Source organism: Apteryx mantelli, chromosome 5 (genome assembly GCF_036417845.1).
Source record: "Apteryx mantelli isolate bAptMan1 chromosome 5, bAptMan1.hap1, whole genome shotgun sequence".
NCBI classification, from domain to species: Eukaryota; Metazoa; Chordata; class Aves; order Apterygiformes; family Apterygidae; genus Apteryx; species Apteryx mantelli.
In genome coordinates, this window is record NC_089982.1 from 85,205,516 (window position 1) to 85,221,050 (window position 15,535).

Consider the following 15,535-nt stretch of genomic DNA (forward strand, 5'->3'; position numbering starts at 1 on the left):
TTTTGGGTTGGAAAAATTGGGCAGGGGACACAGGGAGCGTAATATGGTTGCAGCTTTTCAAAGGAGAACCGTACTTCAGTATTGAAGAGAAACATTGCCCCGTTGGAATGAGAACGTTTCCGGCTTTCATTCCCTTTGTAATTGTCAAGTGGCCGTTTTTAGAGTGGATTCAATTTAACTAATAAAATATAAGGTGCAATTCGCACAAGATCGTTAAATCTTTTGAAAAGAGAGGAGGGAAAGGCAGGATGTTGGAAAAGTACATGGCTCTAAAATCTTCAAGAGTTCCTGGATATTGCAGTGGTTAAGTTTAACACTTGCACTTTTACCATTTAATGGCACCCTACTACCGTGCTGGGGGAGACTGTACCTTGCATTTACTCCTTTTTTTAACTAAGCTATGTATAGTTGTTCCATAGTAATTTGAAAATATATGGGTATTAGCCCCTAGTGCTGTGTAACCCTGTTGCAATTAGAATTAGGCTCTAAGAGTGCATCAAATCAGTTTGAAGTAGGTGATCCTATAGCAGGAAAGGGAGGTCTAAAGCCTTCCCCGTGCAGCTCTGCCACCATCGCGCTTTGATGGAGAAACCATCCTAACGGTGAAATAATGTAATGTAGCGGTGCAGTTGAATTGCCTCTCTGCAAAATATAAACCGTGCCAAAAAATACATTGCCTGCAGAAACAGTTGTATTATGAGGTCTTCATACTGAGACTTTTCTTTGCCAGTGGAGCGATACTGGTTTGGATTTGACCTGCCCTATCCCTTCTCTTCCCCCATATCCATGCAATCTTTAACAGCAGAGCTCTCCCGCGCTGGTCGTCGATCCTAACGTTACGCTTTGTTCCTTCTAGCCCAAAACGTTGACTCCGTGGGTCGGGCTGAGAAAAATCAACGTGTCGTATTGGTGCTGGGAAGACATGTCGCCCTTCACCAACACCCTGCTCCAGTGGCTCCCCGACGAGCCCAGCGACGCTGGGTTTTGCGGCTATTTAGCTGAGCCTTTCCATCAGGGCCTGAAGGCAGCGACGTGCATCAACGAAGTTAACGGCAGCGTCTGCGAAAGGCCGGGTAACTGTAGCTCTAATTTGCGTGTCTCACGGGGAACGGGTTGAGTAATATGTATTTATACTTCCAAGGAAGTCAATAAGATCCCATTCGTTACCTTTTAAAAACTGTATCATGATCTTCCTTTAAAAAAAAAAAAAAAAAAAAAAGGGCTCTGAACAAATGTCTTTTGTACTTATTTAATGCAAGAACTGGGCATTTTAAAACCAGCCCTACGTTTACACTGTTAACTCCTAAACGTTTAAAGTACATTGTAGTTTAATTATTTTCCTCTGAATTGCGTACCTGAATGTGGCATTTAGGTTAATTATGGTATGGAGCCCTCTCCTGTTTCAAAAACGCAAAATAAAATATACTTTCCAGTTGAACGCCCCTTTCTCCCCTCCCGTGCACTGTAGCCAGAGGAGAATTTTATCAAAATTTGAAATTAATTGGGCAAGACACTTTGGAGATAATGAGAATTTTTAGAAAGAGGCTATTTGCTTTTGGGGAGAGTCTTCTGGCTTTGTTGGAGCTTCATATCTTTTAAAATGGCTTGGTCTGTTAACTCTCCATTATAGCTGATTATTTCTGAATACCAATTAGTGCCTTTTTAAGTTTTAAGAAAATTGGCTGATTACAGAAAATTTCTAAGTAAGCGACACCACTTTAATTTGTGCTTTGTGACAGTGCAGGATGCAGATCATAAATAGGACATTTTTAACTCAAAACTTCATAGTTTTGTTTTTGTTTTTAAGTTAACACATGCAGCACTTCTGTTTAAATTTAAACTTATTTTATGGCCCTAGAATAATCACTTAAAACTGATGGTTAAGTTCTGGCTCGCACCAGAAGTTCCTGAGCAGGTTCTGCTTTAAATACTCATTTTTATGGGTGGAGCTGCTCAAATCGCTTGACGTACGTCACGATGTTCTCATGTAAAATGTGGGGATTGCTCCCAATGCTTCTGTTACAGCAAAGCAATGCATTAACAGATGTGTACAGATGCAAAACCTGCATTAGTAACCTTGTACTAACGCACAAGTGATGCATTGGTGACCTTGGCATAAATTGTCTCCGGCTCTGGCTGGCACCACCACGGTCCAAATGAAGCGTTGCCCATCTACGATATTTAACCAGTGCTTGGTCTGAAGAATTGGTGGGCTTTAATCTTCTGTATTTTTCGGTTGGGCCAAACGAGCAGGGGCTCGGGGCTCGTCGCCTGCATCCTTCTTGGGGCCCAACATTGATCCCTGCTCTCCCACCCGCAGCTAACCACAGCGCCAAGCAGTGCCGCACGCCCTGCGCCCTGCGGACGCTGTGCGGCGAGTGCACCAGCGGCAGCTCCGAGTGCATGTGGTGCAGCAACATGAAGCAGTGCGTGGACTCCAACGCCTACGTGGCCTCCTTCCCCTACGGGCAGTGCATGGAGTGGTACACCATGAGCAGCTGTCCGCGTGAGTAGTCGCCCCGGGCTGGCCTCTTGGGCTCGCCCGTGTTCGCTAACGAAATCCTCATCAAGCGGCGCGCGTCTGCCGTGCTGCGTAATTATACAGCAAATTCTGCAAAGGTGGCGAGGACCTGCTCCGAGGAGCTTGAAGTATATGACTCAGCCCTGCAGCACGCTCTGTGTCACGTAAAGCGTTAAACAGAATTAGGTCCTGATTAGGGGAGCTATCAATTAAACTAAATAGCAGATAATGTAGGCTTTGAAATGAGATGAAGAAATCTTTCTTTTTTTTCAGAGGGAGAAGTACTTGTTTCGTTATTTCAGTTCCTAGCCTTCAAATTGATTCGGTTACGTAATTTCGTGTGATTAACTTCATTTTTTGTCTCTCTTTTTGTCTCTCTTCTATATCTCTTTTATTCATATACGTAATTTAATATTAGCTCATCTGTATCAAATCCAAATCGGGGATTATACGAACACTTTATCTTGAAGTATTGTCTCTCTATATCCCAGAGTAGAAATTTCTAATTTATTTAAAATTAGTGGTTTTCTTTTTCTTGGTGGATGCGAGCAAATTGCGAAAGATCTATGATGCTTTGAAATACTGCTTTCTGTGGCTGAACGTTTGTTTTATTTTTTCTTTGTCCGAAGAAGAAGTTGTTGAATTCCTTAGGAGTCAGGAAAGCCAGGGCTATCTGGGTATGTGGCTAGCAGATGGAGAGGAATATGCTTCTGGCCTGCAGGAAGGAAGTTGGGCAGTTTGAGTTGCTGCGTGAACTTCTGGAAGCTGACGAGAATAAGCCCGGATAGCTCAGACTGCTATAAATTAAGAGATGGAGAGAATTAATTTCAAGTGACTGTCAAACATGAGTTTGTGAACTTCTCGTACTCCCAGAGGTCAAAAGTTGGAGGAAGCAGCAGGCAGGAGATGAGTAGATAAAAAGAATGCAAAACAATTTTTTTTCCATTCTCTCCCCCCCCAAAAAGACAAATATTATCAATTTATCACTTTAACATCAAAATAGAAATTCTGCTCATCATGGAACACAGTATCTAAAAATTCATATTTTTTTGAGGTTGTTCTAGGAAAAGAAGAGCAAAACTTCTCTGTATGTAAGAGTTTCCTTCACCCCAGAAAAAAATCCCATTTGGGAAAGGAACCACTGAATCACCGTGATGGTTCTTCCTTGATTTAGTTGATTGCTGAGCCTGGGGAGAGCTTGAACGTGGCACTCTACCTTGAGAAGACAAATTGCTTTTGTACTCTGTGCTTTCTGACTCAGATAGATACTTTAAGTAGTAGCATGTGATACTAAAACGTGTGAATGGAAGGGGCTTGAAGTATGTAAATAAACTGTTTTAGCCTTTGCTTCAAAATAGCTCATTTTATCTTCTGACTTGGTGCAAGTCAAACAGTGACCTTTCATAGCTGGGAACATTCCGCTATGATTTTAGTGGGTGGTGTTTAATGGTCAGAAAAACCTTATATGTGTATTGCATAGTTTCATAAATCACTGATTAAATCGACATTTGTTAATAAATTTATCTAATTATGATTTATTATATTTGTAATCTAATTATTATATTTATATATCTCTATAATTTATTTATTCTAGAGTTAAATATGCTAATGGGAATGAAAATACATATTGTTATTATAGCTGAATATCAGGCTGAAGATTTATGTTTCAGAGGAGATAAATACTTCAGGTCACAAAAGACATGCAGGAAATTCTGCTTGCGTTGTTGCCTATGTTGTGAGACAGGGATTTGTTTCACAATTCGGTTTTTGTTTTTTATAGCTGAAAACTGTTCAGGTTACTGCACGTGTGGTCACTGTTTGGAGCAGCCCGGCTGTGGATGGTGTACCGATCCGAGCAACACCGGAAAGGGGAAATGTATAGAGGGCTCCTACAGAGGTCCGGTAAAGATGCCAACCCCGTCCGCAACAGGGAAACACAGCTTGGAACCCATCCTCAATGTCAGCATGTGTCCTGCAGAGAATAAATATAATTGGTCCTTTATTCAGTGTCCAGGTAAATCAGCAGAGTTTAATTGTTCAAACGTTTCAAAGGTTGCAAAACTTAAATGCAAGGCGAGAGACTTTTTAAAAACAATGATGTCCATGTTCCCTCCCATTAAGTGGAGGGAGAAAGAGAGCTTGAAAGGCATGTAAGAAATGCACATTTTGAGATGGAAGGAGTTGTGCAGGCCTCTCCAAGTGAACTGTGGAGATTTGCTGTGTGAAGACTTATCTCAGATATTTTCCTTAATCTACGCATTGTTCTAGTAAGATTTTTCCTTTCCCTACGAACCTTCACTGAGTTAACTTTTTTTTTTATTTATTCAGTTTAGGATTGTTTAAAAAGAAAGGCAGTTCGTTCTTTGAAGGTTTATTTAAGGCTTGGGGTGATTCTGAAATAATGCTTTTGACACCAAATATGTAGAATTAAATTACCTGGACTGCTGCTAACCCTCTCTTCCCAATTTCTCCTTGTAAATCTATCCCACCAGCTGCTTCCAGTCCTGTCAGTCCAGTATTTCCAAAATAGTTCGGAGTTCAGTTTACTCTGCGTTGCTTTAAATTTCAGATTTTCAATGCAGTCTTGTCTTTGCACTTATGCATTGCTAGAAAGACTACAAGAAACTCTTTGGAGTTTGTATGAAGTGATTTCATTCATAAGTCAACTGAGCAGCCTCTACAACACGCAGCCTGTTGAGGTGCTACGTGAAGTGCTATATTTGAACACAAATACTCATCCTTTTTTGTTTTCTGCAGCCTGCCAATGCAATGGGCACAGTAAGTGTGTAAATGAAAGCATCTGTGAAAAGTGTGAAAATCTAACAACTGGCAAGCACTGTGAAACTTGTATTTCTGGCTACTATGGTGATCCTACTAATGGAGGAACATGTCAGCGTAAGTGATGTCTTAAATCCTCCTGCATTGAAATCTTTGTTTTTCACTCTTTACTCATTCCTGTTATCTTAACCCAAATTATGTCCTGATTCTAGGTTTGAATAAACTATTTAGGCTTCTAATTTGCTCTTAATTTGAATAGGAAGGTAGTAATCGAAGTATCTTGCTCTTGGTGAATGTCTTATTTCACACGAAACCAATGGTCAAGGAACATTAAGGTTCTGAGACATGTACTCAGGCCTAGGAGAAACGATGAAATATTCCTACAATCAAGACATGATTCTTGCTTCTTCAGATCAAAGACACAGAAAATCCTTGGTGAAATTCTTTGACTTGCATTATACAGGATAAGGATTATTTTTACCATCCTTTTTAAACTTAAAACTAACCCTTGATTCAGTGTGGCCATTTAAATGTTCGATGATCCTCTTTTGAAAAGAAATTGTGTTAATCCCAATGTCTTGGACAAATTTCTGCTTATCTAAATTCTACCTTTTATTACAGTCAGTTAACACGTTGTTGATTTATTGTCATAATCATCTGCTTAGTAGAAGTTTAGCCTTATTTCACTGAGAAGTTGGCTGGATTTCATTTTAGGATTAGGTGATCCATGTTATAATTGTATTTTAAGTCTGTAAAGTGCTGATGGGCTCTTTGGCACAACTGGGAAATGAACATGGAAGGTTTGTTCTGTCCTTAAACCTCGCAACATTATTCTGAATTACAGCTTATTTCAGTGTCCTAGTGTGGGGAGACCAGTTACAAACTGGAATTTAGCTGTGACAGGTGATATGCAGTTGTGAGGGAAGATGTTCCTTGCCCCAAAGAGATGTAAAAGGAAAATATGATTGGATGGACAGTAATGACAAAGGTAGGACAGAGATACTGTTGTTCAGTCTGAGGGTAGTATCAGTACCTCAGTCAAATGAGTTTAGGTGGTTTGTAGGCATCGTGGAAGAAGTAGCTGAAGTTTATTAATGAAGGGACATTGAAGTCTTTGAGTTGTTCCTTCTGAGTGTGGAAACAATTTGGGAGAAAGTATCTGGAAATTCATTTAGGCTGCCTCCTGGAAGTGACATCAGCCTTCTGGATGAGGATGAGAGCAAATCGCTGGAGCGTGAATGGCCCGTTTCTTAAAGCAAGAGCAAGTAGGTGACATTTGACGCTATGAAGAAGGACCTCCCGGTGGAGGGATTTAGGGAGGGACGTGAAATGATCAGAGACAGGCTTATAAAATTATTTTTCTGGCAGTGCTCCAAATGGGAAGGAGTGGTAGAAGGCTGCATTCCTTCGAGAAAAGGGCGTTGCAGTGGCTGGGATATGAAATTACAACAGACAGCACAGTGGCATGGGTACAACGGAAAAGGTGCACCTTTGACACTTTATTCCAGAGCATTATCTGCAAGATTAAATACTGCTGATATTCTTAAACTCATTTTGCACAAAGATAATTCGAAGTGTGGGAATGAATAAATTGAGAGCAAGCTAGCATGAGAGAATATAAAATTCTACTCCGAGCATTCAGTCTTAATCACTGGATCTCAGCGTGCCATTTTCTAGTTGTTGTTGTTGTTCTATGCGTGTGGAAATTCAAGAGTAAGTTGCTTTGGGCTCTTTTCTATGAGGAGTGCCCAAAAATAGTTTGTTGAGATAATGAATGATAGACTCAAGTCATCCAGTTGCCTGAAAAAGAAATTAGAAAATGTGTTGAGAGACTGTGGCACAGCATTCATTCTTTATCTGATGAAACGAGTAGCTCATGTCAAAAGTGTTTTGCTCTCAAGTGCTTTGGGCCCAGGTTTTTTAATTTGCTATGATTTAAAGCTATTTACCGTGCAGGTGAAAGAAGCAGGGAAGCAGGAGGCTGGGCAGAAAGAGCAATGTGGACTGGAAGAAGGAAAGCAAGGGGAAATGGTCCTATCTGATGCAGCCAGAGTGAGTGCTGGCAATTTATAATTTTGCTCCGTGGAAAAGGTTTCCAGAGGGGAATTCATTAGGGGTGAGCACTGGCTGATGGACAGCAGAGCCTATGCTGAGATACTAGGAGTTTGAGAAACACGTACTAGCCTTTGGGGCAGGTAGGGCTGTGCCGAGCTGGAAGTGGTGGAGGTGGGGTTGAGAAGCTGGGAAGGAGTGAAAAGAGTGGGTGGGAGAAGATACCTGTCCTTGTCACTCTGTGCTGCTAGGGCAGGTGAACTTTGCTTTATCGCTTGTGTTTAAGGATTTTTAATGAACTGCAGCTGTTTCTCTGAAAGGACTTTTTGCCTACCATCGTAGGCATTGGTTTTTGCAGTGCTGGGCAGATAATAACCGAATGGTAGCTGATTTGCTCCTCAGCGGTTGCTTTTAGAAAGTGTCCAGCATAGAACAGTGTTAATCAGGAAGGGCAGGAAATACAACACATCAAATGTGAAAATAGCTGTAAGGTGCTTTCTCTGCATTTAGTATTTTTGAGTTTTCTGATTAAACTTTCGCATGAAAATATGTTAGCGCTAGATAAGAAAGTTATTTGCAAGAAAACGGAAGGCACTTTTATGTCTGAAATCAGATAGACTCAGTGGCAGTGATTTTAAACTGCTTGGTGGAGCGCTTGCTGGTGGCCCGCATGGAGCTGGTGGTGGCACGATGCTGCCTTTTTCCCCCCGGCTGCTCGATTGCGTTGGAAGACAGCTAAAGCTCTTTACTTGCCTGACACTGCTTTTCCATGCAGTCATTGTGGTCGCCATGGGGTCGTTGGACCGTCACAAATGCACTAAGAGGAGAGCTGATCCCCGTGGCCATCCCTGCATGAGTCTATGACCCATCATTTGTGAAGAAGATGGAAGGGGGCTCACTGCGGAGGCGGTTCTGGTTGGTGATTCAGATTGCTACCATGCATTGAAGTCAAAAAGCCATTTCCGATAAATTGTGGCTTTCTGCTCTGGCATCAGCCTCCGGAGGAAAGAAGTTTTAGACACCAAGGAGGATTTCTAGTACACTTTTTTTGTCAATAGCTTGTTTCCAAACTTCATAGTTGTCTGAAGAGCTGTGAAGAAATGTCTCCTCTCTGCATGTTCCAGTCCTCCGGTAAACGATCTCCGCTAATGGGGCTCGTAGGAAAATGCATAAATAAAGACTGCTTTAAATAGAGATGTTTGAATGCTTGAACTTCTCAAGCATAAGCAGATGGCTAAAGAGCAGAGTGAAGGACTGAGCATTTTTGTTATTGGTCAAGATATTGTGATCTGCATCGGAACAATATGACATTAGAAATTTCTCCTAGTTTTTACTTATTTTAATGTTGAACATTAATCAAATTTCACTTTGCTTACATTTTGCAAAGCATAAGGAAGGAAGTACAAGGCGTTCTCAGTAGTACTAAGATTTTTTTTAAGTGCCACTAATGAGAAATGCGTTTGCTTCACAGAATACAATTATTTTGTCAAATCTTGATTCCAGTCTACTTGTTTCCACAATGGGCCTTTATGCTTCTTTGTACTTGATTCCATGTTGCTGCTAGGAGACCAGTCATCCACAACTGAGAAACACAATTAAGTGTCCTTGATACAACGTATCTTTCATTACCTGCCAATATAAAGAAGACATCCAAACGATTTATAAAATGAGGTCTAAGGTGGGCATAGATTTTCAGGCTGAAGACTTCATGCCAAAGAATCTGCTGGTACATTAAATGACTCATGTCTTGAAATGGTTTGGCTTATCTCGTCGTTTCTTAATGAGGAGACACCAGCCTTTAAAGGATATTATTTCCAGCAAGCTCAGGGACCACAGATGACCGATCTTTGTGTACTTTTTCCCTTCTCACATTGCACGCTCCCCATGCGCAACTCTGAAAATGAATGCATCTTCCAGTTCATTGACTGAATACCTCCTAAAAGGTGTAGCTACCTTCTGAAAAAAGTTATGGTTAGAAAAAAGTTATTTTCTAATTATGGTCAAGATTACTTTATAAGGAACATTTTTTGGTTTTTTTGCATGTGCCTTCATGGCTCCTTTATGGATAAAGATCTCAAGCTGTGTCGGCATTAGCATTTTAGTTTGAATCAGGAGTGTATTTTTGAAGCAAATCTTCCGTATGTTCCCACTGTCATACTTTGGTGCCCATCGCAAGTAGTCTTGGGGTACGTGGACTGGTCTACTCGGAGATATAACTAAACCAGAAGATCTGGTCTAGGGCCTGATGTCCTTCAACCATGACTGGGTGGCATTCAGTTCATGAGACGACACTAAAGCTGTTCTAAAACGGACATTGTATTGTCAGCACTGACTGTTTTAGCACAGACTTATGCCATTTTCTCAAAGACAGTTTTCTTTCTAGATAGAGCCCTAGAAGCACAAGGAGCTTTGTTTTACTTGTGTTAAATAAATAAATAAATAAATAAATAAATAGTGATCATAGTCTCTCTTTAAGAGCTTGAGTGAAATGTGTTAGCAAGCCCCAAACTATTCCAAATATTATCTCTTTCCCACCGTTTATGATGTCTGTAGTGCCATCTAGCAACAAAAAAGGAAGTTAAATAGATTTTTTGGAAGCTACAAAGGCACAGGCTGATCATGATTTCATACAAAAACATACAGTCTTGGAAGCCTCGCTCGCTCCGGTTTGACACATGCCTCTATTTTTAGCAGCCTTTAGTATCACAAAGAAACCAAAGACTACCAAATGGGTTTTCATGTGCAGTTTAATTGTCGACGTATCACAGTTTGGCATCTAAAGAATTTAATTGCTATCAAATCTGTCTCTCTTGCTTCATTCAAAATTGCTTCTTTTTTTTCCCCCTCCTCCCGCCTTTGCTCAACAGCTTGCAAATGCAACGGCCATGCCTCCGTCTGCAACACAAACACAGGGAAATGTTTCTGCACCACCAAGGGAATAAAAGGAGACGAGTGTCAACTGTGAGTTTGTTTCGCTGTTATTATTTTTGAAATCAAAAGGCCGTGCACATGCTGGAAATGGGACCCTGACAGTTTTTAACGACTGCATTTATGATGTCTCTGCTCATCTCTTAGTGCTGACAGTTGACTAACTCCGTTGCCTGTGCAGCCAGCCGTACTTCCCCTGGGGGGATAACATGAGCAAAATGATTTCCTTAAGTTTTCCGTTTTAAGAACGTTTCAGCTGCGAATGTCATGCAGAGTGTGTAGGGTGAAAGCTAACCCTGCACCCCCAAACTATTCATACCGCTTTGCTTATCCCTCAATTTTATTTTTTTTTAATTGGTAGATTTATTTTTATTTTTTTTTATTTTCTATGCACTCTGATGCAGTTTTGAGGGGATATAAATATATCAGAAATAAGAAGGGAAAAGACTTCAACCTTCAAGCATTTTAATGGAGCCCTCTCAGAGCAAATATTTGCAGGAGAATTCTCTGTAATATAACACGAATGGTTTTAGTGGAATGCTAATGGAAGTTGTTTCATTGCCAGGTTTATTTTTAAAGTGTTACTCGCATGAGTAGACGTTGTAGGACCAGATCCTGGGTTGTCCGTAAATGGAAGCTTTGGTATTTGACTCTACTGATCCAATTGCATGCATTGTGTAGAACTATTAAATACATTTCAAATGGATGCAAAGGTTAATATTTGTAATGTTACATTTCATTGTCCCTGCTTTCTAGTTTGTTTTGTGCAAATCTGTGAGATTTGCGTCGTTCCTTCAGCAGCACAGTATAGCTCAGACATGCATCCTTTATTTTTAATTTTCTACTGTTATCGGCACAGGTGGTGGTTTCTGATTTTTATTGGCTAGGAATAAATAAAAACGAAGAAATGCATTAATTAAAAATACTTTTTTTTAGGTGTGAAGTTGAAAATAGATATCAGGGAAATCCACTGAAAGGAACGTGTTACTGTGAGTACTGTTGAGGTTTTTTTTTTTTTTTGGAGGTAGAAAATGTGTTTGACATTTGAAATGCATTATTGAAAACTAATATTAGTTGCCTGAGCATCTGTTTAAAATACAGGGGATTAAGGCTAGGACTAGAAAATATATTTTTTTAGAACATCAGTTCTCACAAAACTATAATTTAAAGAAAACCAAAATGCTGCTCTTGATAATGTCTGTGTCACAACTGGACCCATCAGAACAGACTTCAGAATTTTTCTATTTTTACGTGACTTTGAAATAAAATCTGGTTGTCTGGAAGATACTCTAAAATGTAATGACTTTAATGAGTCAAAATCAAAGCATGTTTTGGGGATTTTTGTTAGTGCAATTTTTTTAATTTTTATTTTATTCCATGTTAGAATGGGTAAGGCTTCAAAATTGCCATGGTTGCTTTGAAATGAACTTTTGGATCTCTGTGCATCTCTAGAAGATACTTTGCCAAGATGCAGATTACTTAGTGGATACTCTCCAGCTTCTGTTTGCAAATATTAGCAATCAGCACATTTACAGGCATGGATAGATATAATCTTAAATTACCTAATGATACACATCTCAAATAGTACTTTTTGTGAAACACAAATTGTAAACAAGCTGTGTTTAGCAAATCTGAATTCTGCTTTAGCAAAGCAAGGGCGCTGATGACTTATGATAGTCTTTTTGCAAGTATGACCTAACGCCTTGGTGCCAATGGCAGGGGCGGTGGAGTAAGCAAAAAGATGGAACAGACGGAACTTTACAACTTTCACAACAGCAACCGTGTGCTATACAGGCTCAAGGTCTTTCTTATTTTTCTTCTGCCTTAGAAATTTCTCTTTTGGTGCTTGGGTTGTGGGTAGATGTCAGAAAGAGAACACCACCACCGGTTGTATAGCCTCATATTTATTATTACTTGGAATATCTCTGCATAGCTTTGGGAATGTGCACAAGTCATAGTACGGTGCCTTAATAAAAGGATAGTGAGATTGGTGGATGTACCCCCAAACTTGGCTGGTCGCTGCCAGTTAACAGAGAGGTGGTATTCAAACCCGGACGGACACGAGCAATAGGAGGACATACAGGTAGACTGAACATGGCATGATGTGATTCAGATGATCACCGAGCAGCTGCTCAGTAGAAACATTGCCTGAGGAGCACTGGTGTACAGAAACTTAACTTAATCCTGTCTCAAGCAAGGGTTCTACAGTCCATTAGCTCTTACTAGTATTCCCTGAGAAGGCATTTCGGTATGGAAAAAGTAAACGTGTTAAAATGTTTTCTCAATGTAGGGGTATGAACAGCCTTTTAGTTTAAGGCTGGAGGCTCCTGCCTGAAAAGCAAGGACCTCTTTTTTCCCCTCTAAGTTCAACCTGAGAGGATGAAAGTGCCAGAAAAGTCCAGAGTCTCTCTCCTTTTTGTGCAAGATCATACAGAGGTTGGACTCACTTGTAACAGTGCAGTGACTCCTAGCTGTGCTCTCAGTGCAAGAAGCACTTTAGTGACGTGCCTTGCTTCGCAGAAGTTAGTTTTATTCCAAGACGTGCGATAACATTCTCCTTGCATTCTTTTCAGATACTCTTCTCATTGACTATCAGTTCACCTTCAGCCTTTCTCAAGAGGATGATCGCTACTACACAGCCATCAACTTTGTAGCGACACCTGAAGAGGTGAATTTTCTACCTTTCATTTAAACTTCATCCTTTGGTTATATGTTCATCCTCTCCTGACCGTGGAGATGATGAAATGTCATAGTTCTGTGAGTGTCCAGAGGTAGTCTCTTGATGTAGCATGTGTCCAATTTGACAGAGCAACTAGAACCTTCTGTTCTTCCTCATCTTCGCCCATGCAGTTTCAAATATTCATGGTAAAATTATATAAGGACCCATGGTTGTTTTTTTTCTTTTTTTTTAAAAAAAACATTTGTTTGAACAGCTTGCTGAGCAACTCTGGTTTTCCTAGTTCTTCACCACATACCTTGTGTCTGTATTCTTACTGTTTTACTCCAAGCGCATGACTTGTTTTGTTCTTTATTGTGCTTTTCTTGGTGAGGAGAATACTACTTTCAGAAAATGGAAGTAGTTCTGTAGGTTGTCTTTTGCTTCACGTGAAGATGCTTAATGTATTTGCTTTATGTAAATAATCAATTCCAAGATTCCTTTCAGTGAAGATTTGCTAGGAAAACAATGCGGTGGGATTCCTTATCCTAAAAATGGGTTTTCTTTTTTCTTTTCTTTAGCAAAACAGAGACCTTGACATGTTTATCAATGCATCTAAAAACTTCAACCTCAACATTACATGGTCAACAAGTTTTGCAGGTAAAACAAGTATGATCTTAGTTTAGTTTACTTAAAGATAAGGAAACTTGCTTGGTAGCTTGTTTCAGTTGAAATTGATACCAGTTTTCAAGAAAAAAAAATGCAGATTTAGTTGGAGAAACCTTTTTTTTTTATTATTTCTTTTTATTTTTTTTCTTTTGACCTGTGAACTTGTTATATCATTTTCTTAGATGTTGGGCTTGGGGCAGAAGTAAAATATTAAAAGAATTATGTTTTTCTTTCTTCTGTTTTCCCATCTTGTAACATGTTTTGGAGACAGTGAAGGTGCTGGTTTAATGTTTAGTAATGCAGTATTTCTGCATACATTGATTTTGATAATGCAGTGCAGCTCAAAATAGTAGCATTTAGATGAATAGTTCATTTTACTGTCATTGTAATAACTTTAGAACGCAGGATAATTGGCCCTTTTTGTTTATCGCTAAAATATGCATTGAAACATCTTTTCTTGCTACTTCTTAACATTTTAAAACAGCAGGCACACAGGCTGGTGAGGAAATTCCGGTTATTTCAAAAAACAACATAAAAGAATACAAGGACAGCTTCTCCAATGAGAAATTTGATTTCCGCAACAATCCAAACATCACTTTTTTTGTTTACGTCAGCAATTTCACCTGGCCAATAAAAATACAGGTAGGCGCTCTTAATGTCTATATAATTATTTAAAAATACTTGTTTTTCCCTCAAGCAACATGGCAATTTGGTGTGCTGTGTATTGTCCAAGCTGCGCCAGCTCTCAGTGTAATCCTGCAACGGACAAAGGGTTTTGATATTCCTGATTAAGAGCAAAACGGTGCGTCATCTTCTGAGGTCACCTCAGCCCAGCGGATCTGCAAATGCACTGTGAAGTGAGTGGGTTGCTTGCTTATTAACAGAGCTGTATTCTAACGATATCTTTGACTTTTAACGTGTAGCTGTTGTCCCTTGATGTTGAGGAAAGCAAACAAGGAATCAAAAAGCCAAAAATCAAGCCCAGAATGAGAAGAACGGAGGAAGTGCTCTTAGTGTCTCTTCTGTCTTGTTCTTGAAAGGCATAGCTGGAGGGCCATCCCCCTTTCTTCTTTTCTTGTCCAAGACCAGGTGGTACCTGCGGAACGAGACAAAGTTCATTATTTCTCTTAATTCAGTGCAGTCAGTGAACACATGTTGCCTCAGGTATCAGATGGTCTGTGGTAAGGTTAGTGCTGCAGAAGCAGTGGAAGAAGCTCAGTGGTTCATGAAAACACTCACAGATCATAGACTGCAATCACACTTTGCAACTGCAATTGCAGCTAATAATTCAGAGAAACTTTGGCCACTTTCTTGTTCTGGACTAATTTGAGTACCAGCAGGCACTGTACTTAGGGTGGTACGAGGGCCCTTTAAAGGAGAAAACTTCTTCTAGGTCTGGAACAGAGAGCTAAAATGAGGCTCCATATGCTTCAATTCTGCCTGTTTAAGAAGCTTGGTCAAATGTAGGAACCCAGATTGTTCCATCTCCATCTTTATTCAACTGATGTTAGAATTACCTTGTGAAAGCTGGCAACTTCACATGAATTTACTTGATATTGCAGACATTCCAGTTACAGAAACTCACCGTAGGGATCACTTCTGACAAAGATAATGCACATCATAATACCAAGCAAGGTAATCATGTCCCAGTGGAAAAATGTCCTTAAGCTGTAGAGGTATTTTTCAAGGTTTTTCCTGAACTTTTCAAAATATTAGTTATTTGTGAAATGTCTGAATCACCTTTGGGTAAAGATAGTGTGGTTGTTTTTTAAACACTTGTGGAACTTTTTCACGCCAATTACAGACTGATAGACTTGACAGACTGACCTTGGACTACACTTCATTCTCAGTTTTTAATATCACTTACCGTATTGGTAATTATTTTCTAGTTGGAGAATTTTTGTCTGGTTTACAGATTGGTATAGACAGAA

General features: G+C 39.9%; 1 protein-coding gene across 1 annotated transcript in view; it reads left to right on the top strand.

The window, feature by feature from the left end:
* The window catches only part of ATRN (attractin), a 217,455-nt gene that overhangs the window by 138,271 nt on the left and 63,649 nt on the right, over positions 1-15,535 (top strand). Inside the window, exons 17-25 of the mRNA XM_067297263.1 lie at positions 857-1,073; positions 2,321-2,506; positions 4,302-4,535; positions 5,279-5,416; positions 10,219-10,312; positions 11,216-11,268; positions 12,853-12,947; positions 13,517-13,595; positions 14,089-14,246. Coding sequence (XP_067153364.1) covers positions 857-1,073; positions 2,321-2,506; positions 4,302-4,535; positions 5,279-5,416; positions 10,219-10,312; positions 11,216-11,268; positions 12,853-12,947; positions 13,517-13,595; positions 14,089-14,246 — 1,254 coding nt within the window. The remainder of the gene's footprint in view (positions 1-856; positions 1,074-2,320; positions 2,507-4,301; positions 4,536-5,278; positions 5,417-10,218; positions 10,313-11,215; positions 11,269-12,852; positions 12,948-13,516; positions 13,596-14,088; positions 14,247-15,535) is intronic.